The following is a 25,620-nucleotide window of genomic DNA, read 5'->3' on the forward strand; positions in this document are numbered from 1 at the left end:
TAACCAACACGGTCAGTATAGAGACAAACTGCCAGTTTTCTAAACGATACCGGTCCTTTTGTGCTCTCACGCCATCAAGTTGACACAGTACATTTGGTAGCAAGGCCAATTTGACGCTGTTTATCATCATAGTTCTTCGCAAGTTGCCCGCATACAGTCTATAATGCACGTTTTGCCAGTAATTTTGGAGCTTCTCCAAAGAAAGGTGTAACTGCGTTTGTTATGAAGGCGTTACCTCCAGTCCTGTCACATTGCTTGCAAGGGATTCTCAAGACTTGACGCTTGGCACTCTTCTTTTCAGTATTTTGTTAATAACTTTCTGCTTGTACTGAGCACTCTTCGATCAATCAGCACGCTGATGATATGAAGCTCAATCGCAAGGTTTCATCGACAGGGGATCGCCCCACGCGGCAAAACTACATCAACGCCATGTCGGCCTGGGGCGACAACTATTCGAACCTGAATCTCTCAAAAACTATCGCTGTAGCGCATACTCGCAAGACTAACCGGTTCTGTTTACATATACTCTCTGCTCGAAGACGCCGTAGAGTGCGCTGTTGTGCATAGTTTAGGTGTAGTGATTGTTAGAAGACGAATATTGCACTCCCGTATGAACTACCTGACCAACTGTCGTCTCCACACGTTTGGTGTGATTTCCCGGGTGACCAGGGAATTTACAGAGCAAATCATGTTTCGTTCGTACAATTTACGACGTCCCAATTTTACCTAAGCTCAAATACGCCTGTGCGATGTAGATATTGCTTGGGCTCTTCGTCATCTCTTCTTCTGAAAAAAATTCAGAAGCGCTTCACGGGAATCTATTTCGTCGTTACTCATCACTGAGCCAATATGCGTAGGGCCAGCTTTTTAAGCTTGAACCTGGATGAAATATCCACCAGGCGCTCACGACGCGTGCTGATTTTACAGCGAAGCCCTATAGCCTCTCGTAGGTCGGTGTTTTCGAGGGGTCCCCGTGTACATAAAGGAGGTGGAACTCGAAAGGAGTTAAGGACGAAGCGAAGACAATGAACGCTACACCACCGCTCACGTGATCTCGGACAGCAAGAAAAAAAAAAGAGGAGCCATCCTGTACTAGAGAAGTGAGTGGCCGGCGAAGCTGGTGGGTGTACCAAGCTAAACACACGATGAAATCAATTGACACTAGGAAAATAACGTTAGAGGAGCTTTATTTCATCCGAACTGTAACAAGGATGTCCTTGGGATCAATACCTGCGCCCTCACGAGCACGTTAATGACTTGCCTTCTTAGTCCAGTTGACCCCCACGGTACGCAAGAAGGTGAATGTTCGTGTAAGAAAGCCGCGGTGCAACTAGCTGCTCTTCGACGGCGTTGAGTTTCGGCAGGTGAGCCAGCCGTTTGGGGTACACGTGCCCGAGAAAGAGGTGGGACTGTGTCCCCGCGGAAGAGTTTCTGCACGCACTGAACCCTCAAACGCTTTCAGCAGGGTCGTCTGGGAACGTGTCCTGATGTACTCGCAACGCCGTCTATCTTTTTCTTCTTTTTTTTTTTTTGCGTGTCTGTCACAATCCATATCTCGGACAAAGCACCGCATGCGATCCCATATGCTGCACGCGTGAATTCGTTGTTCAGAAATTAACTGAACTCGGAGTTTGCCCACTTGAAGTTGCGAGTCTTCGCAGCTTGATAACCGTGCCTCTTTGCCGCGTTATGCGCTTGGGGGCGCGCGTCGTCCTCTTGCCTCGCACATCGCTTACGCTCAGCTTCTACGACGTGACAAAATTCATTGGCAGTCCATGCTTACGCTCGGGTTCTCCCCACGGTCTTGGCCGGTGTTTGCCTGGCGACGCCACCGATCCCACTTTGGTGGCTGCCGGGAGGTGTGTTGGAAGCCAACCTGTCTCGCAGGCTGACTTCTGTTCGCTAATGCATTTTTGCTGTATTTGCTCCCTGAAACTCCTTCCCTCCTTCCTTCCTTCCTTCCTTCCTTCCTTCCTTCCTTCCTTCCTTCCTTCCTTCCTTCCTCCCTCCCTCCCTCCCTCCCTCCCTCCCTCACTCACTCACTCACTCACTCACTCACTCACTCACTCACTCACTCACTCACTCACTCACTCACTCACTCACTCACTCACTCACTCACTCACTCACTCACTCACTCACTCACTCACTCACTCACTCCAATCTCACTGAATTAAACTCCGGCGTTTAACTGCCGAAGGAACAGCTGATCTATGAGTACCGGAAAGCTTCAGATTGATTTAAATCACCTAAGCACCTTTAACGCACGGCGAAATGTCGTACACATTACTAATTCCCTTCTTCATTTCCATCAAAAAACTATTCGTAGCTGGGAATCCGCCACGTGGCCTCGTCATCAGTAGCGGAATTGTGCTACTTTGCGAAACGTTGCTTGAAGTAGCGCCTTTTAATACATCGTTGTATTTTGCTTTCCCTGCTTCATTTTTATTAGGACAGTACTGCTGTCGCGTGTTTGATAGCAAAAACAAACAAACAAACAAACAAACAAACATACAAACAAAAAATTGGCCGCGTATCTGCTCCTTTCGTTGCAAATGTCGTTAAAAGACGATAGTCTTTATCGACTTTTGCCAAGTAAATGCCTCCCTTCGCTTTCCCGCTCACCTCTCATGTTGTTCCTCTTGCGTCGCGCTCCTCCCAAGGTAAAGATGCCAAAGGTTTGCTTAAATCATTTTAAATTTCCCGCGTTCCACTGCTCCAAACCGGGTGTCTCGATGCCAACGCTGCCGTACGGCGAAGACGCGCGTGAATCGAGGCGCCCTTCTTCAACGTTTATAGACGTTTATAGAACCGCGTTTCCTTACTCCACGTGCGTTGCAAGCAGAACGTGGAACCTATCTAGTGGAACCTTGCGTAACTGTTGCCGGTTGATTTCTTAAAATGGCGCCAGAAGCTATAGTGGCGCGGGCGACAGCAGGCGACGGCGGAGTGAATTTTTTTTCTGCAGTTGATGAAGTATTTAATTTCGCAAAAGTCAAGCATGTATGATTTTTTGTAAAGGAACACTGCAAATATCACTTCTGTATTAATTTGTGGTCTTATATTTGCGTATGTCTTCTTCTTCTTCAACAATGTTGACAAGTATGAACATTACACTGGACTTAGACGGGTAGATGTAGCTGTGACTATATAAGACTATTGCGCAGGCATTGTTTTACTTTGGCCGGGTGGCTGAATCGAGTCACAGACAGACAGACAGACCGACAGACAGACAGACAGACCAAAATTTCTGGGTTTAAGTAGCCCAAGAAAGGCTATCGTCTTTAAGAGAGAGAGAGAAAACTTTATTGAAAACAGAAAACGGTCCGGTGGCACCTAATGGCGACGCCCGGGCCGGCACTAAGAGCCACAGTTCGGGCGGCCGGCGCGCGGCCCCGAGGGACCCGCGGCGCCTGCCCGCTGCCGCTCCAGGGCCTCCCGGACGCACTGGACGACTAACTTCTGGGTTTTGTAGTCGGACGAGGTGATGGCTCTATACACACGAAGGCTGGTAGCTGCCGGAGGCTAGAGGGTGCGGGGTCTTGGGAAAGCACTGAAGGATATGGGCTAGCGTTCCACGCGCGGCACAACACACAGCACACACTGCACTGGGATACACTTCCGGAGCCACATGTTGGCCCAACACAGGGGTGAGCACTGAGTCCGTTTGTATCTGGCGCAATAACACTCCTTCACTGCGGGTGAGTCTTGGGTGGGGGGCTGGGAGGCGACGCCTGCAGTCCCTGTACCAGCGCAGTATAGAACCGTAGTCTTCGAGCGGGGTGGGTGATTCTAGCCGTGTCTCCCAAGGGTCCAGCAGTTCCGACCCAGGGCCTATTAGTGGCCTGGGGGACTTCGCCCGAGGGGATGCCTGACTGGTTAGATCGCGGGCGGCCCGGTCCGCATCGACGTTGTGGTTGTGGGCTCTGTCCCTTAAAAAACCCTAACGAAGTTGTAATGCTCGTCGCGGTGCGTGGCTCAGTGGCTAAGGCTTTGTGCTGCTGAGCCCGAGGACTCGTTCAACCCCAGCCGCGGTGGCCGCTTTTCTGATGGAGGCGATAAGCGAAAACGCCCGTGTGCCGGTATTTTGGTGCACGTTAAAGATCTCCATGGTGGTGAAAATTAATCAGGAGCCCTCCACTACAGTGCGCTTCACAGCCCAGGCGCAGCTTTGCGCGTTAAAACCCCAAAATTCGATTTTTTTTAAAATTTGGAGTGTGCTCCCAAGCTAAACAGCCCACTTCATGCGGCCAAGTTTTGGGTGAATGAATGGAGAAAGCCGACTCGAAGTACATTTAGTGTGAGCGAAGGCAAACCTGGGCAAGAACGTTTGGCATCCTCACGTTTCAGGGGGCTGATGCGAACTCGGTTGCGCAGGCACGAGAACTCACGTTTTTCTGAAGGCTGGTTGGCAGTCTGCAAATATTCGGAGAATCTGCAAATCGAATCGAAAAATCTGCAAATATTCGGAGAATTGTCGACTAATGAACAAGATTCTTATGCCGCTTGTATTCAGTGTGGGCTCTTTAGAGCCAGATGTGGCTATGAGTAGCCAAATACGTTGGCCTTATTCTATTGATTTAGAGTTTCCTATTGTTTTCTTTTTCACCAATGAGAGAGAGAGAGAGAGAAAGACTTTATTGAATTGTCCTGCGGGGGGAGGTGGGCGGGAGCCACTCAGGGCCTGCCCCCTCCTTGACGTTTCCTAAGTCGTCCCCGAGACAACGCCTTGCGGGCGTCTACGAGGTCGACGCGCGGAGGGTCGTCGGGTGTGATCCCTCAGACCTCCCGTCGGCGCCTCCCTACGCTTCTGCCCTGCAAGAGCAGCCTCGAGCCGCTGGACTGCCCGGAGTTGAACATAGTGGTCAGACGAGTCCATAGCACTTGTGATATCGTCCGGCCAACGCGTTGAGGCGGTTGCCTCCACTGGATTTAGTTCACAGTCCCACAGTAGGTGGGCCAAGGTCGCGTTCGTTTTCGCGCACACACTGCACAGCACACTTTCGTACACTTCTGGACACACATATTGCGCCAGCACCGGAGTTATCACAGAGTTTGTCTGTAATTGTCTATACAGCACTGCTTCAGCCCTGGTGAGCTTGGGGTGTGGGGGCGGCCGAAGCTGTCTGCCGAGGCGGTACCACTGTAGTATTTCGGCGTAAGTCACGAGGGGTTCCTGGTCTGAGTCCTGCTGCCTTTCCGCCTGAGAGATGCGGGGGGGCGCCGCGCGGTTGGTAAGTGCGCGCGCGGCGGCGTCCGCTGTCTCGTTGCGGTTAGGGTGGCCGCTGCCGTCGGTGCTACCGTTCATGTGCGCCGGAAACCAACGGATGTGGGTAGCCGGCACCGATTCACTGTTCACTGCACAACACTGCACTACGCGCACTGCACTTGTACACACTTTGTCCTTGGCGAAGTTCGCGATGGCCGAGCGCGAGTCGCTCAGTATTGTTGTACATTGCGGGTTCGTTAGCGCGAGTGCGATCGCCACTTCTTCCGCCTGCTGAGCAGACGGTACGCGAACACTACACGCACTGTACACTTCTCCGGTGGTGGCTCTCACCGCCACTGTTGCGTAGGTGTCTGGTCTGTCGGGGTATTTGGCTACATCCACGTAGATGGCGCCCGTGTCGTTTGCGTGCGTCTCGGTGAGGGCTCGGGCCCTGGCCGCTCGGCGTCCTGGGTTGTAGTCGGGATGGACGTTGCGGGGCAATGGGAGTATCTTGAGGCGTTGTAGCGTTTCCAGAGGGAGACCCCTTGCCTTGTGTGTTTCCGTCTTCTTTGGTCCGAGGCCCAGCCGCTCGAGTATTCTTCTGCCTGTACGTATGGTCGAAAGGCGTTCAAGCTGGGCCATTCTTTGGGCCTCGCTAATCTCCTCCAGGGTGTTGTGGAGGCCCAGCTCCAGTAGCCGGTCGGTGCTGGTGCTGTTCAGTAGTCCCAGAGCGGCCTTGTATGTCTTTCGTATTGCTGCGTTGATTCTGTCGCTCTCGTGCTTCTTCCACTGGTGGAAGGCCCCTACGTAGGCCACGTGACTCATGGCGAATGATTGTATCAGTCGCAAGAGGCTGGCCTCCTTCATCCCGTGATGCCTTGTTGTTATTCGTTTGATAAGGCGGGTGGCAATTCCCAATTTCGTGGTGATGCGGTCGACCGTGGTTCCGTTGCTCCGGCTCGCTTCGAGGGTCATGCCGAGGACGCGAAGGGTTTGCACTTTGGGGATGACAGTTCCGTCTCTCGTGCGTATCGTGATTTTCGTAGACTCTTCCTCCGCCTTCTTGCGGTACCTGCCTGGTGGTGGGATGATGAGCAGTTCAGATTTCTGCGGGGAGCATCTCAGGCCGGTGTTCGCCAGGTGGTTTTCGATGACATATACTGCAGTCTGTAGTGTTGTTTCAATGTGGCCATCGCTGCCCCCGGGAACCCACAGGGTAATGTCGTCTGCGTAGATGGTGTATCGGACCTCCGGGATCTCCGAGAGCCGCTCGGCTACACCGATCATCACAAGGTTGAAAAGCAGCGGCGATATCACCGAACCTTGGGGGGTTCCCACGCTGCCCAGTTCTTTCACCGGCAGCTGTTGATCCCCTGCTTGGATTTCCACTGTTCTCTGCGAAAGGAAGTCTCGTATATAGTTGTACGTTCTCTCCCCCATGCCCAGTCGCGAGACCTGCGCCAGTATGGCGGAGTGGCGCACCTTGTCGAAGGCGCTCTGCAGGTCAAGGCCCAGCACCGCTTTGTTGTCGTGGGGGAGGATGGATGTGTCGAGTATATCTTGTTGTAACAAGATCATGGCGTCCTGGGTGCTGAGCCGTTCCCGGAACCCCAACATGGTGTCGGGGTAGAGGCCTTCGCCTTCGAGGTAACGCTGCCATCTGTTGTTGAGCACGTGTTCGAGGACTTTGCCTACACACGACGTGAGGGATATCGGGCGCAGGTTCTCGATGCTGGGCGGTTTACCGGGCTTAGGGATGAGGATTGTTTTGGCTGTCTTCCATTGTCACGAAAAATCACGAGAACGGACCAACCATGTTCTACGACTTGCATCTGCGTGCGGAAAAATAGGGTATTTGCGAAGTTAAGGCACTTGTATAATCGCTATAATGGTGTAAATGTACATCATTGGTGAAGGGTCGGTGCACTTTCGGTGCACCGACCCTTCACCAATGATGTACATTTACACCATTATAGCGATTATACAAGTGCCTTAACTTCGCAAATACCCTATTTTTCCGCACGCAGATGCAAGTCGTAGAACATGGTTGGTCCGTTCTCGTGATTTTTTATTCGTGTTTTTTTGTTCTTTTCCGGGCGTATTATTTTTTGTCAGCTCTTTAGGGGCATAGTATGAGGTGCATATTTTCGATTTTGTAACTCAATCTTTGTATTTTTTATTTTTAGGTTTTTAACACTCCCTTCGACTAATTATCCCCATTTAACTTACTATAACGATTAAAGTAGTTGACTCCGCCAATTAGACTATTTTCTGCAAATCCAGGGCGCCCCACGGTTCATCCCTTCTCGCGATTTTTTTAGTCGCGTTTTCATCGCTCTTTTGGTTGGTTGGTTGGTTGGTTGGTTGGTACCAAAAAAATGGCTCGTACCCACTCAGGGGGATTGGCCAGGAATTCACTTTACTTCTTTTAATCCAAATTTCAGTTTTTCCTCTTCTCTCATCGCTCTTTTCCGGACCTTTTTATCTTCGTCTTCGTTTTTAGGGGAAGGTGTACAAGATCCATATTTTTGATTTCGTAAGGTTACGTTAACAATTTTTTAAAATTTTATATTCTTATACTTACTTGTTTAATAAAATTCTGTCCGACCAATGGTCTCCATTTACACTGTCACAACGATTAAATGTCTTGACTCGGGTAATTATGCATTTTTGTGCTAATGCAGGAGGTTACACGATTGGAGCGGAGGAGGGGGGGGGGTTCTCGCAAAGAATGCCACGAACTAACATCAAGAAAAACAAAAACTACGCGAGGAATCACACCAACAATACCTAGGGAAGCGAAGGGCGTACTATACATGGCCTGCAGAATGCTTTGTTCATTCGTATATTTCTTCGAGGGCATTTTGCAAAATGATTGTATAGTGAAACGCAGACATCGGACAGTAAGTATGATGGTTAGCTTCCAGCAGTAATCTAATAATCGGCAGTCATTATTTGATGACAGCATAATTAGCGCCTTTTCCATTCAGCCTGAAAATTTCACGGAGGGTTCGCGGATTCCTTTCCTGCCTCCTGCGTACGCCAGGGTTGGCGGGAACATAAAGAGAAAGGTAATGATGACACGAAAGCTAAAACAGGTCTATCATCAAAATGGGACGAGACTGCCTTGGAGTTTCAGAAAAGCGTGCATTTCCCGAGCTATCATTTTGTATTGAGCAAGATTCCCCCAAAAGAGACAAGATAGTTGATAGAGGTTAAGAAGAAGACAGTAAAAATTGAAGCCGTATGAACCAGAGAAAGTCATGAAAGGGCCATGATTGCGTAAAAAAGTAACTTGGGTATGCTGGTGTAAAATGAACCACGACGTAGGGGAAAAATAAAATTGCGAGGAGATGCAAAGCTTTCCTCGGCACCGAGCGTGCCCATGCATTAAACAAGAGATGGAAACTAGAAGAGCACGTAGGCAACGCATCGGTGGAGGCGAGGTCAGCGTTGCGGCGAAAGGTGGGCCCGGTTTGGCCTGTCACGCTGCTAACAGCCCGCTCTATTTCCGTTGTCGGGAGCGATGAACGCACATGACGTGAAAGCAAAATAATATTGCATGCAGCCGCACGAGAATCGTTCTGGATTCAATGTCCGCCATCCCCAACTATGCGCAGACTTCAAGCACGTGTAGTATTCTAAACCGCAGACTTGTTCGGCTTTGCGTGCAAGCACTGGGTCAAGCTTGGGATTGCAAGGTAAAAGGCGGACAAAAAAAAATTACGCCCACCTCCCCTCGCGGGAACCCTGGTGTGATGCGACGCTGAGGGGGTTCAAGCGCAAGCGGAGAGCAACCGTTGACCGAAAGGCCGCCGGAGAGCGGCACACCGGTTATATTCTAGGCACTATATATGCGCAGCGCGCCCGAAGGAGAGGAAACCGCGGAGAGAGAGAGAGTACTGCACATGCGCAGCACCGCGCGCAGCGCCGCCCACCGGCGGAGTGAGAGCGCGCTGGGCCGCACACGCTCTCACCTGGGCACGCGCCGGCGCCAGTGCGTCTACCGCGGCTATGACGCAACACAATCCACTTTAATCCAATCCAATCCAAATCCAATCGAAGCCAAGCCAAGCCAAGCCAATCCAATCGAATCCAATCCAATGCCCCTCGCGAGAGAGTGTTCGCTATCGGAGAGGAGAGCGGGAGAGTGGCTGCGGACAACGGACGCACGCGGACAACAACGGACGCACGCAGGAAGGACAGGGCCGCCGACAAGAGATGCTCTGAGCGTCGCATCTAAAAAATGAAGTCCCCCGACACCTGTTCACTTCTCATTGGTTGTGAGTGAGAACGCATGAATATCGAGTTGAACGCCCGAGACGCCTTGCTTCCGCCTCGCATTGGCGAAGGTCTTTGTAATCTTGTCGCTTGAGACAGTCTGTTTTGACATCCGCCGCAAGACGTTCGAATGGCTTCGATTTGTCTCTTGCACTTTGCTCCGCTGCTCATTCGTACTGTCGTGTAATGGGAGAGTTGGCGACGGTGGTTAATTCTTCTGCGCGTCTGTTCGCGTTCTTGCGCTCCCCTTTTATCCGGTTAACTGGCGTGGAATGGGCACCTATCGCTACTGCTGAATTTAAGCCCGCGCTACGGAATCCCTCGTGTTGTGGAACTCTTCAAAGGAGCCGTTTGGCTGTTACGGATGCCGGACGCCGGCTTCTGTGCCACATATTACTTTCGCAATGAAAGATCCCTCACAGATTTTTCTGGCTGGGTCACAACCTTAAGCGAATCCAGGTAATAAAGAGGCAGCGGGTATCTATAAAATCTTCATAAGGTCTTCTTCGCTTGGAAACAGTACGCGGTGGATATGGGAATAATTGCAGGGGGAACACACGCGAACAAATAACGGCTGCTTTCCATTTCGCGACTAATGGAACCATTTAGGATTCTTGCAACGTGTGTACAAATGTATGCATATGCTCGTGGGACTTGAAGGTTTCTCGAAGCAAGCTCTCGCTAACGAGGTCAGTGCTACGCTCCGTATCATGGGTGCCGGGAGAGCTTCAGCCGACAGGCTAGAAGTCGCTGTTAGTGGGAAGTATATATAAGGGCGTAGTATCTTAATCCCCGTTAGCGGGGACACCGTGACGCGTGGCTCGTGCATGCTAACAGCCTAATAATGCGGCGCAAAACAAATGTGCGTGCTCATCACTAAATGCAGCCACGAATAGTCTTTACCACGGTGTGCACGTAATTGAAGAAAATGTCGCCGCACTTCCACGTGGAGGCTAGCGACTACACTGAGAGCACGAAAAGCTACGCGACGCCGAGTTCCTGTTAAGCGTGGTTAAGACAGCGTTACCCTCGCCTATGTTCGTGAAGCCCAATTTCTGGGTGAAGTGGGCGAGCCCGTGCTTTAAACAAGAACTGGAAACTAGAAGAGCACGTAGGTTACTTCTGTAATGTTGTTACAGCTTCAGGAATATTCAGGAAAAAACAGGAAAAACCAAAACCAAAAACAATGGTGGTGGGCGACAACTAGTTTAACCTTCAAAATATTTCCCCCCGTCACCCACTGCTAATGTACAGTCCTCCGCATGGTATACTATGCAAGTGCAATATTAGACAGTCTAGAGCTTTTGAAGTTGTTCGGGTACCGGTGAAGCCAAGCTTTCTTGTCTTCATGTTTTATGCGCCGCTAAGTGCGATCGCGCGGGGTCTATCACGAAAATACACTCCGCAGTCCTGTCGCTGGAGGGGCCACCGGGACGCCATGTTTTCGTTTATCCGGTCGCCGGGGTAAAAGCTGGCGCGTCGTTCCAGCTTTCTTGTGTATCAACGGGATTTTGGGAATGCATGGTATCTGCATACTATTGGAGCAGACTATCGGCGGCGGGAAGAACTTTGGTGAATGCAATGTCGGCCAGTGGGACAACTTGCTTGGGTACAATAGCAGATACCATTTCGTCGCACAGGCAGAGCTTTTGTGCGACATCGGGAGGGTGCAGCGATCATGAAATGGCACGCGCCGCCGTGATCACTATCAAGAATCTTCGGTGACCTGCCTGCCATGTACTCTCTCAAAAAAGGCAGCTCTACTTCACCGCAATACATCCGCAAGGGGGCAAAAGTGGCCGATGGTGACACATATAACTTGATTTCACTCTAAAAATATCGACTGCGATAAGACGTTGCACAATGAAAACATGATTTTTAAAGACGATAGTCTTTCTTGGGCTGCTTAAACGCAGAAATTTTCGTCTGTCTGTATGTCGGTCTATCTGTCTGTGAGTCGATTCAGCCACCCGGCCAAAGTGAAACAGAAACTGCGCAATAGTCTTATATACCCACAGCCATATCTAACCGTCTAAGTCCGGTATTAATGTTCATACTGGTCAACATTGTTGAACAAGAACAAGACATTTAAGCAAATATACAGTCAAACCCATTGATAACGAACCCGGATAGAGCGAATTGTGCTATATATCAAACAAAAGCGAATCTGTTACGGAAATGCATGCGAAGAATATTCCTTACAACGAAGTTCACATCGGATATATCGAACGTGGCGCGCCTACAATTGCCACTGAAATGCATGGTCTAGGAGCGGCGATTATGATGCTGATTGGCCCCGATTGGGATGTTGAGCCTCGCATGGAGCAACGTGAAGCCTGACACCTTCCGTAACTGTTTCCGACGGACGGGATTCACGACGGAGCACATCCAGTCAGCGAGCCCGGACCAAGACGGCATCATCGGCGAACTGTGCGAAAAGCTCGTCAACGTTTCAGATGCTGTGCCGGAAGGAGTGTCCTTTGAGGATTTCTTGAGTGTCAAAGATGACTTTGCCGTCAGTGTGAGCCCCTCAGGCACAGACAACTTCACTGATGTCATGGCAGCTGGTGCTGCTGAAAGCACCGAAGAGACCGAAAATGTCACAGGGGACATTCTCCGTCTGTTCGATGCTTTAATGAAGGTTAATAAAGCGCTTTCGCCAGTCGATGTGCTCTGCCAATATTACTTCGATATTGAAGGACACGGACTTGAACTGGCGCAAACGACGACTCCGCCAAAACGAAATTGAAAACAAAAATCCCGCTCTTTTGTGAAATAGGCAGTTAAGGCGGAAAGTAGCTTTATTGCAAGCAATAAATACACTGTTTTGTGTAAGGTAATGACATAATTGATGCCTTTCTTTCTCTACATGGAAATGGCAGGCATGTCTTGCGTATTGCGAACTCGTTACAAAAAATGGTTATAGACCGGTATGGCTATATCGAACTATTGGATATATCGACCTAATAGCGGTGCATACAGTCAAACCCGATTATAACGAACCCGGATAGGGAGAATTACGCTATATATCGAACAAAAGCAAATCCATGTAGAAAATGCACGCGAAGTATATTCCTTATAACAAAGTTCACATCGGATATATCTAACTCGGCGCGCCTACAATTGCCACCGAAATTCATGGTCTCGGAGCGGCGATTATGATGCTGATTGGCCATGATTGAGATGTTGAGCCTCGCATGGACCGGCGTGACGCCCGACACCTTCCGTAACTGTTTCCGGCGCACGAGATTCACGACGGAGCCCATCCAGTCGGCGAGTCGTGACCAAGACGGCATCATTGGTGAACTGCGGGAAGAGCTCGCCAACGTTCCAGATGCTGTGCCGGACGGAGTGTCCTACGAAGATTTCCTGAGTGTTGACGCCGATGTTGCCGTCAGCCCCTCGCGCGCACACACCGTCGCCGATGTCATGGCAGCTGATGCTGCGGAAAGCACTGAAGAGACTGAGGATGTCACAACGTAAAGCCGTCCGACGCTTTATGAAGCGCTTTTACCAGTCGATGTGCTCCGCCAATGTTGCTTTGATATTGAAGGATACGGACTTGAACTGGTGCAAGCGATGTCTCGTGTAGAGAATGCGGTGCTCCTTGGTTCCGCTAAAACGAAAGTGAAAACAAAAATTACCCCTATTTTGAGAAGTAGGCAGTTGGGGGGAAAGTAGCTTTATTGCATGCAAAAATAGACTGTTTCGTGTAAGGTAATAACATACTTTATGTGTTCGTTTCGTTATGTGGGAATGGCAAAGGGGGGGGGGGGGGGGTCCCTCGTATTGCGAACTCGTACCAAAAATTTGTTATAGACGGGTTCGGCTACATCGAATTATTGGATATATCGAACTAATCGCGGCGCATATTACAGTTTGCTATAACCGGGTTTGACTGTATAGGGCAGTAAATCAATACATGAGTGATACTTGCAATGCTCCTTCATTAAAAATTCACAGATGCTTGGTTTTTGCGATAGCAAATGTAATACTACATCAACTGCAGAAAACCGTCGCGTGCTGTTGACCGCGCTACCTGGCGGCATTGAAAAAATCAAACGGCAACAGCAACGAAAGGCTCCACTAGATAGGCTCCACGTTCCGCTTGGAACGCCCGTGGAGTAGGGCAACGTGGTTCTATAAACACTGTAGGTGCCTCGATTCACGCGCGTCTCCACCATACGGCAGCGCTGGCATCGAGGCACCCGACTTGGAGCCGTGGAACGTGGTAAATTTAACTTGACTTGAGCAAGCCTATAGCCTGTTATCTTGGAAGTAACGAAACGGGAGAGGAACAGCATGAGAGGTGAGCGGGAAAGAGAAGGGAGACATTGACTTGCCAGGGGCGCCAGTCGACTATCGCCTTTCGTAGACATTTGCAAGGAAGGGAGCACGTACCCGGCCATTTTAAATGCGAATGCATTTATTAGTCGGGGGTTGTCTTGCGTCCATCGAGCGGCGTGCGCCTGCATTCCTCCAGCGCGAGCGCACGTGAGCGCGCGCCTCGTAGTTCTGCCTTCGTCTTCGTCGTCGTCGTAAATGCGAATGCATTTCTTAGTCGGGGGTTGTCGTGCTCCGTCGGCGTGCGCCCGCAGGTGTTATCTCTCCGCGCTCAATGTCGAACGCATGCGCTTGAAGCGAGCTGTACTAGTTTGCTCGAAGCGGCAAGGACGGCGAGTACTGCGGTGTTAGTCTCGTGTCTAACGTGTATGGGAACTTGATATCGGACGCCGTTGCCACGTCTCCCGTTCGAGACACGTCTCCGTACAAGGACTTGTACACCCTTGCCTACACCGGAGACGGAGTCTTTGTGGTGACCGTGTACCTCGCGCCCAACCTCGCTCGAGACGCCGTTGCCGCGCAGCTGGACGCGGCTATGGAAAGTGTGCGCGTGCGCTCCAAACCCTCTGACCCCATAGTCTTGGTTGGCGACTTCAACGTTGACGTGCGCAAGAAGAGTGGCGAGTGGCTGGTCGAGTACATGCAGACCAGGCACTCTATGCATTGTCTCTCTGCCGGCTTCGACACGTGCCCCACTACCATTCACGGGAGTTGCATTGATCTGGTCTTTACGCGAAACTGTGACGCGCGTATGCTTGTCAAAGACCCTTTGACCGTGCACTTCAGCGATCACAAGGCAGTGATTGTGGCCGTCAGGTACAACGATAACACAAACAGGTGCTGATGAATAAATGATTACGTTCACACTCTCGTCATTAATTACACCATTACTCGCAACACACTCATCGGTGCACCCAATGCATTCGCATTTCTGCACGATTCCCTTCGGGGAGGTGCGGGGGAATTTTTTTTTGTGCGTTGAGCAACATCACAGCTTGGGTCATTTTTTAAATGAAGTGTTACGTCGGGTATCCTTAGGGGTAAAATTTACTGCATATTTCCGCCTTTATTATACCGATATAAAGCAACAAAAGAAGACAGACCGTTTGGTCGCGCCAACGAGATAATACATTCCTGCTCACAAAACGTTGTCCGCTACCTCATTGAGGGTATGCAACACTTTGCTGGGCTGCAAAGTACCCATACAGGATTCAGAGCACGGGAAATATTTCTTGTGGTCTACCCTCCTAGTGCTTGCGCTCTAGTAATTTATTGACTGATCTATTTATTGCTTGGTGCATGCCCCAGCGTCTGTACATTGCTGTTCATAGACCGTTGTCTAATGCAACTGTGCAACTGTGTGGGTATGTAGCACTTTGCTAGAAAGTAGCAACTGTCGGTGATGTGCCGGACGTTAGGATTAACGTTTCGCTTTCAGGTTTGACGTACCGGCAGGTCGAAGTGCAATGTGCGTATGACTACTTTTGCCAATGGGTGCCGGTGTGAACAAGCGGTCTTTTTTTATTTGTTTCAGAGTTTATTTCCGAAATGACAATGGGATGTGTTCTACAGTGCAGGTATACAAGAGGAGGTGCCAAGGTTGGAAACCGCAGGCGGGACCTGCTGAACAGTTCTGAGCACTTCCTGGGCAGTCCAAAACTGCTTTCGCCGCAGGAATAAAATGGGCAAATAAAATGTGAAATAATAAAAAAAACAGTGTGTCGAACCGAAAAAAAAATAGCGGTTCCGTTACGGTTATGGTTCAGGCGAAATCATTTAGTTCCGGTTCAGTTCCGGTTCGACAAAATCAAGTACCAAACCCGTTCGCGAACCGGTTCGGAGCTTGAACCGGTTCGCGAACCGGTTCGATGAGTTGAATCATCACTGAAATTAGAAAAAAAAATTTAGTAGTTTAAAACGACAGTCAAAGCAAAATACAAACAAAAATTCAAAATGCTGCTGTTCCCCAAGGGCAGTAGCGCAATTGCAAAGCAAACTTTAAACAATTACGAGATATTAGAAAAACAGATGAAGTGGCGACGATCTACCACCTACTTTCTCGCCCAGACTTTATGTTGTCCTAGCGACTATTCATAAAGCCACCGCCAAGAGATATGACGGTGGGATATATTCTCTGCCCTTTCCTTTCCTGTTGCAATCGCAATCGTCGCTATGGAATCGGCCATCACGCTAACCTTGAAGCCTTAAAATTGGGCCATGCGTACTGGCTTGTTCCAATACCAGCGCTTAATACGAATGGCGCATATTTTTTATATTTGTAACAAAACAGAAAAATTCGGCAACAGGCTCATAAATACTACTAATGAATTAGATTATTTGGTCACCCTGAATAAGTTGTTAGCTGTCACATTATCGAACGTGTTAGCCACACTTTTGTTAAAAGTAAGCTTTAGTTAATTAACGCTCAGTCACTGCATTATTGCCCTGACCACTGCAATTCCTTTTGCGATAGCTATGCCGGATGTGCGCATTACAACCAGTTTGTCATCGTACCGCCTGACCCCCGGCCATCGTTCCGTGTGCTACATTGCGGAATCTTATAACAGATTATGCTGTTAGAAAATGAAAGGGAAATTTGACGCGCGGAGCATGAAAATGGATTTTTTTGGGTAGACGCTCTTTAATTCATCCACAGCAGTACTCTCCTCCGGCCGGAACGAGTAGCAGTAGAAGTAATGTAGCGAGTTGGGCAGTTAGTACAAGTGCACCTTCGAAAAAAAGCAGATCTGAAAGAGACAAAACTGCAGAACAAGCCGAAAAGATGATCGCTTGGCGAATGGGGCAGTGTGAGGTACCAGCCTGCCTTTCTGCACGTGTCATCTGCTTTACTACTGTTTCTGCTTCCAAGACAACGTCGAGGGCTGCAGTTTCTTGCCAAGGGATTAAATGCACACCTTAACAGTTTTCCCTGACATATCTGTTGATCTGTAAAAAACGGAACTTGTCCACTGTACTGTCCTCAAAAACTGGCCCCGGAACTCACTTCCTTCGCATTGATGACACTTTTGGTTGTGAAAGGCTGGACAAAAGAAAAGCATAGAGCAATATCCACGTTTTGGTGCTTTTCTTTACTTATGCGGTTTTACTTACTTATTCATGTAAGGCACTCGACATTACACGACGCAAACACTTCCCACAACTACACACACGACATATTCCACCTCACCCGTCATACTTCTTAGGAGACGATGCTATGTTTTCTGTTCAGCGCACCTTTAAGTTCCTATCAGAAGTTCATTTCTTACAACTCATCTCATACCACCCATAGTTTTACCCCTGATCCTATACACCAGCCACCTTATTTATCTTTTAACCGCTAATGTTCTTCACCCTGGCCCTTTACACCAGCCGTGCTCATAGTCATTAACTGATTTTATTCGGTTTCCCTCCTCATCAAATAACTTTGTCTTTGGCGCTCTTTACCCATGTCGGCCTTGCGTAATTAAACCTAAACCATCATCATATTTACTTTTTCGCAATATTTAAAAACAACATGATTCGCCTTTCTTTTTTGTTGTTTTCCGTGTAAACACATGTTTTTTTAGAAAATGGCGCATTTGACCTCTGCTCCGAGGCGCAGCTAACGTTGCAGGCCGGCAGACTATTTTAACCTGCTGGTGATATTAAACGTGGATCAAAATCTCGATACACGGACGTTCTAGATTTCCATCTACTACAGAAAAACGGTCGTGGGGAAAGAAGATCGAGGCCACTTGTGGTCAGCAGCAAACGGCTTAGCCACTGAGCAGCTCCTGCGGTCACACTTGTCAAGTATTAACAATTTGCCTGTTTCGGACCTTTCAAACAAATTATGAAATGAAAAAAGTTTGTACACATCGGGTGTGGGCTTTCGCTGTTGCGCAGTGGAACACTCCTGCAGCCTGATTGCTCCAATAAAGTTACAGATAGGGAAGGGCAGCTAGGGAAGGGCAAAGTCGTTTTATATTCCCTGCAAGCTGCCGAGAATGACATTTCGTTTGGTCAGCTTGCACTACGCTCGCGCTTCCAGCAGCAACAGACCATTGCTACATTGGTGCTCGTTCATTTCCCCTGTTGTTACATACAGCGTGATAATGTTCAATTGTCTGGAGGGGAAATTGCGCGAGCAGGTACGAAGTTGATGGTACGTGAAAGAAAAAAAGGCCTGAATTGCATTGACTGTGCAATATCAACAACGGAGGGTCGAACCGTTTCGGTACGGCCCGGTAACCGTTATTTCTATTCTCGGTTCAGTTCCGGTTCGGGTTCAGCGTGCCCAAAAAATAACGGTTCGGGTTCGGGTTCAGCTCCGGCAAAAATACCGGTGCAGTTCCGGTTTTCGGTTCGGTTCGGTTCCGGTTCGACACCCTGAAAAAAACCTAACCATACATTTCAAAACGTCACGAAGCTTGAGGTCCCAAGTTTAGGCTTAACGTTTGGTAACACTCAAGTGTAGTGTTGCGACATGCCAAGCAACATTACACTCAACGTAAGTCGAGCTGCGGGTTCCGGTGGACAGCGTTAAAGGCGCCATGAAGAGAAAACACAAGTTTGGTTCATTCGAAAGATTGCCTCGTTAGAACCATACTGACACCACTTTTAACACAAACTTCGCTCAAATACGCTACATAATTAGGAAAAAAGGGAATCACCATGCGACCCACCAGCTCATTTCCCGCAACAGAACCTATGATGTCACACGAGAATGCTCTGCGATTGGCGGAGGCCGGCAAAAGCAAACGCAAGTTAGGCAGGGCTTACCAGTTTGCATAGTGAGCTATATGCCCGTTAAACATACTGCACATTCCTTTTATGACACTAAGAACGGTGGAGTAAACGGTTGAAGTTCCGAATAAACACGCAAGCGGTACGCCAATGCGTACGAAACTACCGCCAGCCGAACTCGACATCTCGCCGTCGCCACCGTCACGCAGACGAATTTTCGGGGTCGAGGCTCTTCGGGGCCAACGAACCGTCCCAGCACGCACAGCCGCGACCTTGCTTGGTATCGTAATCCCTTCACAGGAGGTTGGCCGTCATATCGCCAACCAGCAAAGGTAAAAATAGAAACGAGGGGAGTAAGGAACAGCAAGCAGCGACGAGATAGTGACAGTCGTCGCAGTTTCGGAATGGTGTTGGCTTGCTGCTATTGTTAGGAGCTCGTTTCCAGTTTAGAACCACTGAAAACTTCAGTTTGTTCGAGTACTTTACAATGAAATTTCGTTGCTACGTTTTGAAATGGCCATGTAGTACGGGCAAATCGTCGAGGGAGTGCGACATCCCCGCCGGTGAGGAGATCTCCTTTCATGTGCAGCCCAACGACGAACCTCGGCGAAGCAAGTGGCTACGTTTTGTGAACTTTGCAAACGGAGGAGAAAGAGAGCTAAAGGAAGTACGAGTGTGCTCGCTTCATTTCCGAGGAAGTGATTACGGCAGGGACCCTTACGTTAGCTCACTCCTGGAACATGCTGGCGCTCGTCGCCGACTTCGTCAAATCGCCGTCAAAGCGCTCTGACCTTGGGGGAAAAATGCCGTACACACCGTGCATTGACGCTCGTATCTTTCTGGTCGAAGCAGAGAGCTCGCGCGAACGGCTTTCCATACACAACACCGGCAAACTGGCATAAGCGATACTGCTACTGAAATTGAACTATTATTAACAGTAATAAAAATAAGGCAATAAGGCACATACGTACCAGTCTGTATTCGTCCGTCGCGACGGGGCTGACGAGGCAGCGGTGCCGACGGCTGGGCGTTCGTCTGTTGTGGCTATCGCGGAATGGTCGCTTTCCGGTCCATGCGCGTATCCCACAACTCCTGCCGCTCGTGCACTTAGAAGCACTGAGCGTTCATGTGATGTGAGGTTGTTAAATGCAAGCCCGAGCTTCTCGGCGAGAGTTTTGTTCTCCGCATCAGGCGATTCCATGACTAGGGCTGCGGGTGCACTAGGTTTAACTAGTATTTTTAAAATGGCCGCCGTCTCGGTTTGATTCCCGCGTGTGGGTGCTATATGGAGTCGACATACTAAGTATCTGATTCATGGACCGGCTCGTATGACGCGATTGTTCACGTCACGAAATGTGCAATTTAGCGGGAGATTTAAAATTTTGGCTTAAATTGCCTTATTTCTCCCTGAATAAAGCATCATTTGCTTCCGGGAAAGCGCTTGGGGTACTATGAAACACCTAATCTGTCGAATAAAACAAACTTTTGTTTTCTCTTAATGGCTCCTTTAAAGCGTTCACTCTTGGAACGTTCCGCTGCTAACTCTGCCTCAGCGATTCTCAATTTGGCCTGCAATAGCGCCTTCTGCTCAGCGAACGACATTGCAGACCTAATCCTGACGCTTGCTGCCTCGTCAGCCCTCACTCACACTCAGCTCCAACTCACCATGCCTAGCTAACTGGCCCCCATTATCTCAGGGCTGCTCATGAAGCACCCCCTAATGTCATGGTGAGCCACGCACCCAGGATCAAGAGAGGCACTGACCTGCATAGTTCGGTGCTTGTGGTGATGGGCTGGATTCGTCAAGGTGGCGATCCGTATCCACGCGGCGCCAGCCGCGTTCTCGTTCTCGGGGCTAGAGGGGTGATCCGGCTCCTTCCGCAGAGGCGTCCACACGTGGCAGTAGAAGTCACCGCCTTCTGGCGTGGCCAGCTCGCTCACTGCTCCAGCCGTTCCCGTTCAGCAGGCTGCTGCTGCATCCGCTGACCACTGGTCAATCTTCGTTTCTGCCGCTCAGCAGGCCGCAGAGATTGCCCGCTCTCCGTTGAGCGTTGAGTCCGCTGAGCGCCGGTCGAGCCGCTTCTCCACCTGGCTGGCGAGCTCGCTTCTCCCGCCGATCTCGTTCAGCAGACAGCGATTTCTCCGCCTGCTACGTCCGTCGAGGGCCCGTCTCGCCCGCCGGCTGGCTGAGTCGTCGCTGTTGAAGATCCTGTCGACTGCGCCAGTTATCTTCGCGATGTTCTTTTCCCCGGGGCTTCTCCTCCACTGACCGCTGTGGGGCTGAGGATCTCCCCCCGGGTATCCTCAACCGACAAACTCAGCTTCCTATGCAAAACTGCACATTTATTTACAGCCCAGCGGGCGGCTAAAAAACAGTGCTCGGGCGGAGCCCAAAGACGGCGGCCCGAGCTCTCCTGCGCCCGGACCGCGTCTCTTCTGTCTCATCTTCCTTTCCTCCTGCCGCTGAAGGCCGGGGAAGAAGGAAAAGCCCGTCGTCTTCGTCGGTGGCCATCCCATGTGGTGGCGGTTAGGACATCCGGTGCAAGCAGGCGCGGCCTTTGTCGGAATGCGCGGCGTTCGAAAGCGCCGCGCAACACGTGCTTTCCATTTCGGCGCTGCTCACCCCAGGGCCCGCGCCAGTTCGTGCGTCGAAGCGCCCGACACCCAGGCAGCACAGAAAGCCTGTCCCACGACCGGCCCGTCTATGGCCACTTTCTGGTATGTCCGGCCAGCATCCAGATTCTGGCAGCCACTGTTCAACCGTTAAACAGCCAACTTTTAGCTACCAGCACTTCGGTATTTCTCCGGTCGCCCGTCTTCAGACACACAGCAGCAGGTACTTGGCTGCCAGATATCCAGTTTACTTTCGGTGGCCGACGTTCAGAAGAAGAACGGCCGAAGGACGGCCGTAGGGCATCCGTTTTTCCTTCGGGAAACCGTGGTCAGCCAAGCGCAGCGACCCGCCACAGAATATTCGTATTCGTGTGGCAGTTGGTGTTCGGAAGAAAACCGGCCTGAGTGCGGTTGCCGTGCATTCGCTCTTACGGCGAACCGAGCGTCCGGCGGCAGAATATTCGTTTTCTTCCGGCAACCGGTGTAATAAAAGAGCCCGGCCTACGTACGACCCCAGAATGTACGTTTTTCATTCGGTTAGTGGTCTTCAGCCGGATTACGGGAACCGAACGGCCGCAGAATAATTGGCGACCAGTGCTCAGCTGGAGATCAGCCGACGTAAAGTCTCAGGTTATCCGTCGTTAATTCGGTAAGCGGCGTTCAGCCGAACAACGGCACGCGTCTGCGCGCCGACAACCGATGCACTTCTGGAAACTGGCATTTTGAAAAAGCCGTTAGGGAGCCGAGCGATGCAGACGCGTTTTTCATCGGCCCGGTGTTTCTACGCTTTAAATGAACCAATGCCGCCTGTATAATCATTGCCTAACGCGTGAGCGAAAAATGGCCAAACAGCCACTCTCCTGTTGCTCTCTCCTACCCATCCCCGCTCCATAGCCTTCCTGCGTGCTTTCATGTCCGCCGGGCAGCGCCGCTTCTGGGAAGCTATGCAAAATAGTTGAAAGTTTGTTTAGCGTTACCAAGGCGGCGCTCCTACGCCTTCTTCTTCTTCACCATGCCTGTCTGTCTTTGTCTTTCGCTGATAAAACCGCTTTCGCCTCGGAGCAAAATCAGGTGTGCTGCCGCAGGCTAATGCCGGCTTTGCGCGCTTATCTACTTGGATCACGGGCCCCGAAATTTTCTGGGTGGGGCATCCCCCCTCTGTCCCTTCCGCATTTCGGTCTTGTTTTGTCCCCGCTGTTCGCACTCCGCATCGGTACGCACTTTTAAAATTGAGAACTATACTGTAGAAGCGCCCGGACCGCGTGGCGGGATCCCAGCAGCTTATCCTTTTGTTTTCTATAACCTTCTGAAATTTACAAGCACGTGATATATTTGTAAAATAATGCTAGAAGTGAGAGCCTGAACAAAAAATGTGCACGCAATTATTTCTTCCCTAAATCGTCCAGAGCGAAAAACACCAGTAAAATAATGGCTGCACCATCCGAAAATATCTCTTTTCTGTTCGAATTTGTCAACACGACAATTAATGTTCTTCCACTATTTCAGTTTCCCCTCCGTCAGTTATCTTGAGCGAGCGACAAGTATGAAGCGAGCGACGCATTGAACGAGATCTCCGGTGCGCCCCAGAACTATCGCCCCGTCGCGGCTAAGATGTGAGCGAAACGGCTCTTGAAACCCTACAGGCAAGCTGACAGACACACGTCGTAGAAGTGGGTGCAGCGTTCGCGACTCGCGAGCAGTGACGTAAGGCGAGATGTCCGCCGGCGTGCGCCACATAGCGGATGAGTGCCTGAACTAAGCGTCCCTGATTGATTGATTGTAGGGTTTAACGCGCCGACGCAACGCAGGCGATGAGGCGCGCCGTAGTGGAGGGCTCCGGATTAATTTTGACCACCTGGGGATCTTTAACGTGCGCCGAAATCTCGTACACACGGGCGTTTTTGCTTTTCGCCTCCATCAGAAAAGCGGCCGCCGCAGCCGGGAATCGAACCCGCGACCTCGTGCTCAGCAGCGCAACGCCTTAGCCACGAAGCCACCGCGGCGGGTAACTAAGCGTCCCTACCCTTCCCATTGAAAAGCGCGCGACGCGTTAGGCAATGTTTATACAGGCGGCGTTGAATGAACGAACTTCGTTTGTCAAGCAGTAATATGTGGTACTAGGTGAACCGGCAAGTTGCATGGAGTCACTGGGGACTACCAGTAAAATTTTTAGGCCATCGGAATACCATTTATTGCCAAAAGAAGACTCTGCCGCACTGACGGGTCAGCTAAGCCTCGCCAGTCGCAGCGCTACCACGCCTCGTCCGCGGCCCCGTCGACGCATCAGCTCGACGGTATTCACTCCCTTGAGAAATGGAGAGCATTGGAGACATCGACGTGGCATAGTTGTCCGACTCGAGATGGCCCTGGTTCGCCGAAATTAACTGGCCTATGAGAGCGTCGAGCAAGCGGCCACCACGCAGGAGCTCAACCGGCGCCATATCAGGCACTCGCTACCAAAGAAATGCAAGAGGCGCAAAAGCGCACGTTACCGCCAATTCTTCTGGTAATAATGCGGCAAAAAACAATGTTGCGTTACGTTTTTTGCACTAAATATATCAGAGGCTAAGCTTGTGCATTTGTAGACTCAACTTCGTGCCCTGAGCTGTTTTTTATCTGATTTTATGACTGTCTATTTAACAACAAGAGTTATCTTGCATTCGCGATAACAACATAGCCTTGTCAATGACGAAACGTGGATTTTAAATTAGTTGCCGTGTGTGATGCTGAGCTCAGCTACACTTTGGATACAGATTGCTATGGTTGTAGAAAGTGAACATGAGCGACCAGAAGACAAGTGTACTTATATGTGTGTGCTCTGTCCAATAAAAGTTAGTTGAGAGTTCGCGCTTGTCCCGTCCTTTCTGCATGAGTTGTTTTTTCGCGCTAAGTCCATGTGTATTCACCAAGATGAGCCAACTCGCCCAAAAACAAGCTCTTCCAAAATGGCGGGTTTGTGCTGTTAACAGTACTACTGAGTCATCTGCTTGCGCTGCATGCAGTGGTCGTCTACCGGCCTCAGTACAGTTAACGTGCTGTGGCTGAACTCCAATGCCCGTAGCATGGCCGACCTTCCGGCAGATTTAGTCCGGCTGGAGTCCGACGACCGCATCTCGGCTGACCTCTGCTGGCCGTACTTCTGCCGCACACGGGTGGCTTTCGACTGGCCGGAGCTGTACGGCGGGAATCTGGCCGTATTAACGTAGGCCGGTCGACCAGCCCATGGAGACTGGCCATTGGATAGCCTTGGGAATACGGCCGTGTACGGCCAAAGGGCCCACATTTGGACACGGGCAGTACACGTCTGCCGGAAAAAGGCCGGATGGAAAATTCGTGGCCAAAGTACATCGGCTTGCGTTAGGCCGAACGGTCCTGTGCTGCCTGGGTAGGTATTTCCGCATTGTTTTGCAGGCTTATACCATATGGCGGAAGTCAGAATCTATGCCGCAGTGTACGCATTGAGGCTTATAGGTATTTGGGAATATTGCCTGCAACCTTTCGGGACTTGGAGTACATGTTTGACTGTGACCTTGGCAGTATTCTGTCTGCTCCTTTACGTACTCACAGTTGCACGTACCTGCAGCGTGTGTTAGAGAACGCTTTAAAAGCAGGACCGCACGCTGCGGCGGCACGGGTTATACAGACGCTGTTATTGCATGCACAAAACGACCGACTAATCAATCTCTTGCAGCGCAAGCACTCCAGGAGAGTCGACCGCAAGGAATTGCTCTTTTTGCTATGAATCCTGTATAAGTACTCTGAACCCTATCAAAGTGATGCACAGATGCAGTAGACACGAATGCGTGCTGCTTTCACATGACATCCTGCAGCTAGCGCAGCTATATGCACAGTTAATCAAAGCACTAGTGAGTTATTCGATGCGCTTGCGCGTGACCTGCGTTCACGAACCGAAACGTCATTTTTTTTCCTTTTAGGGATTTATTCGCGCTAACAATAAAGAAATTAACCCCTACAATTTCCCCTTTAGCGTTTTTGAGAGGGAGCGTTATTAACGAAAGTTTGTCTGCGAGAATTGACGATACACAAAGGGGTGGAAATGAAAGTCAGATGAATATCTCTGGGCGAATTTACTGTCCTTATTGTAGCAGTGGTACCTGGCACCCGTGAGCGATGATAAAAAGGTGAGATGGAGAAAAGTCAAGGCGCGGAAGGCAGTACAAAGCGGTTTACGACAGTTTTATCCGTTTTCTCTGCTGAGTTCAGAAGACGCGCCTTAGAGCCACAGCCAGCGCATCGCGTTAGGGATCCTGGTAAACGCAACCAGCTGCAGCGCTGCATTCAATGCTCAAGTCCGGGGCATTGTGCCATTGACGGGTTTTGATATCGTATCGCTCGACGAGCGACACCGTCGTACCGCCGTTAAACCCACCGGCCACGTAGATGTTTTCTTCCAGTAGCACGGCCACGAAGTTGCTTCGTGGAAAGGTCAT

General features: G+C 50.3%; 1 protein-coding gene across 1 annotated transcript; it reads right to left on the bottom strand.

Moving 5' to 3' along the window:
- Positions 1 to 4,619: 4,619 nt before the first annotated feature.
- LOC144155642 (uncharacterized) lies at positions 4,620 to 25,620 on the bottom strand. Its single transcript, XM_077687225.1, has 4 exons — positions 25,560 to 25,620; positions 20,321 to 20,496; positions 6,689 to 6,982; positions 4,620 to 6,601 (listed from the first exon to the last, which is right to left on the bottom strand). Exons 1-4 carry the CDS (start codon positions 25,618 to 25,620, stop codon positions 4,703 to 4,705), a joined length of 2,430 nt encoding a protein of 809 aa, XP_077543351.1. The 3' UTR covers positions 4,620 to 4,702.

This window comes from Haemaphysalis longicornis, unplaced genomic scaffold (assembly GCF_048455015.1).
Source record: "Haemaphysalis longicornis isolate Haplotype H1 unplaced genomic scaffold, Haemaphysalis longicornis Haplotype H1 scaffold_1, whole genome shotgun sequence".
In the NCBI taxonomy this organism is placed as follows: Eukaryota; Metazoa; Arthropoda; class Arachnida; order Ixodida; family Ixodidae; genus Haemaphysalis; species Haemaphysalis longicornis.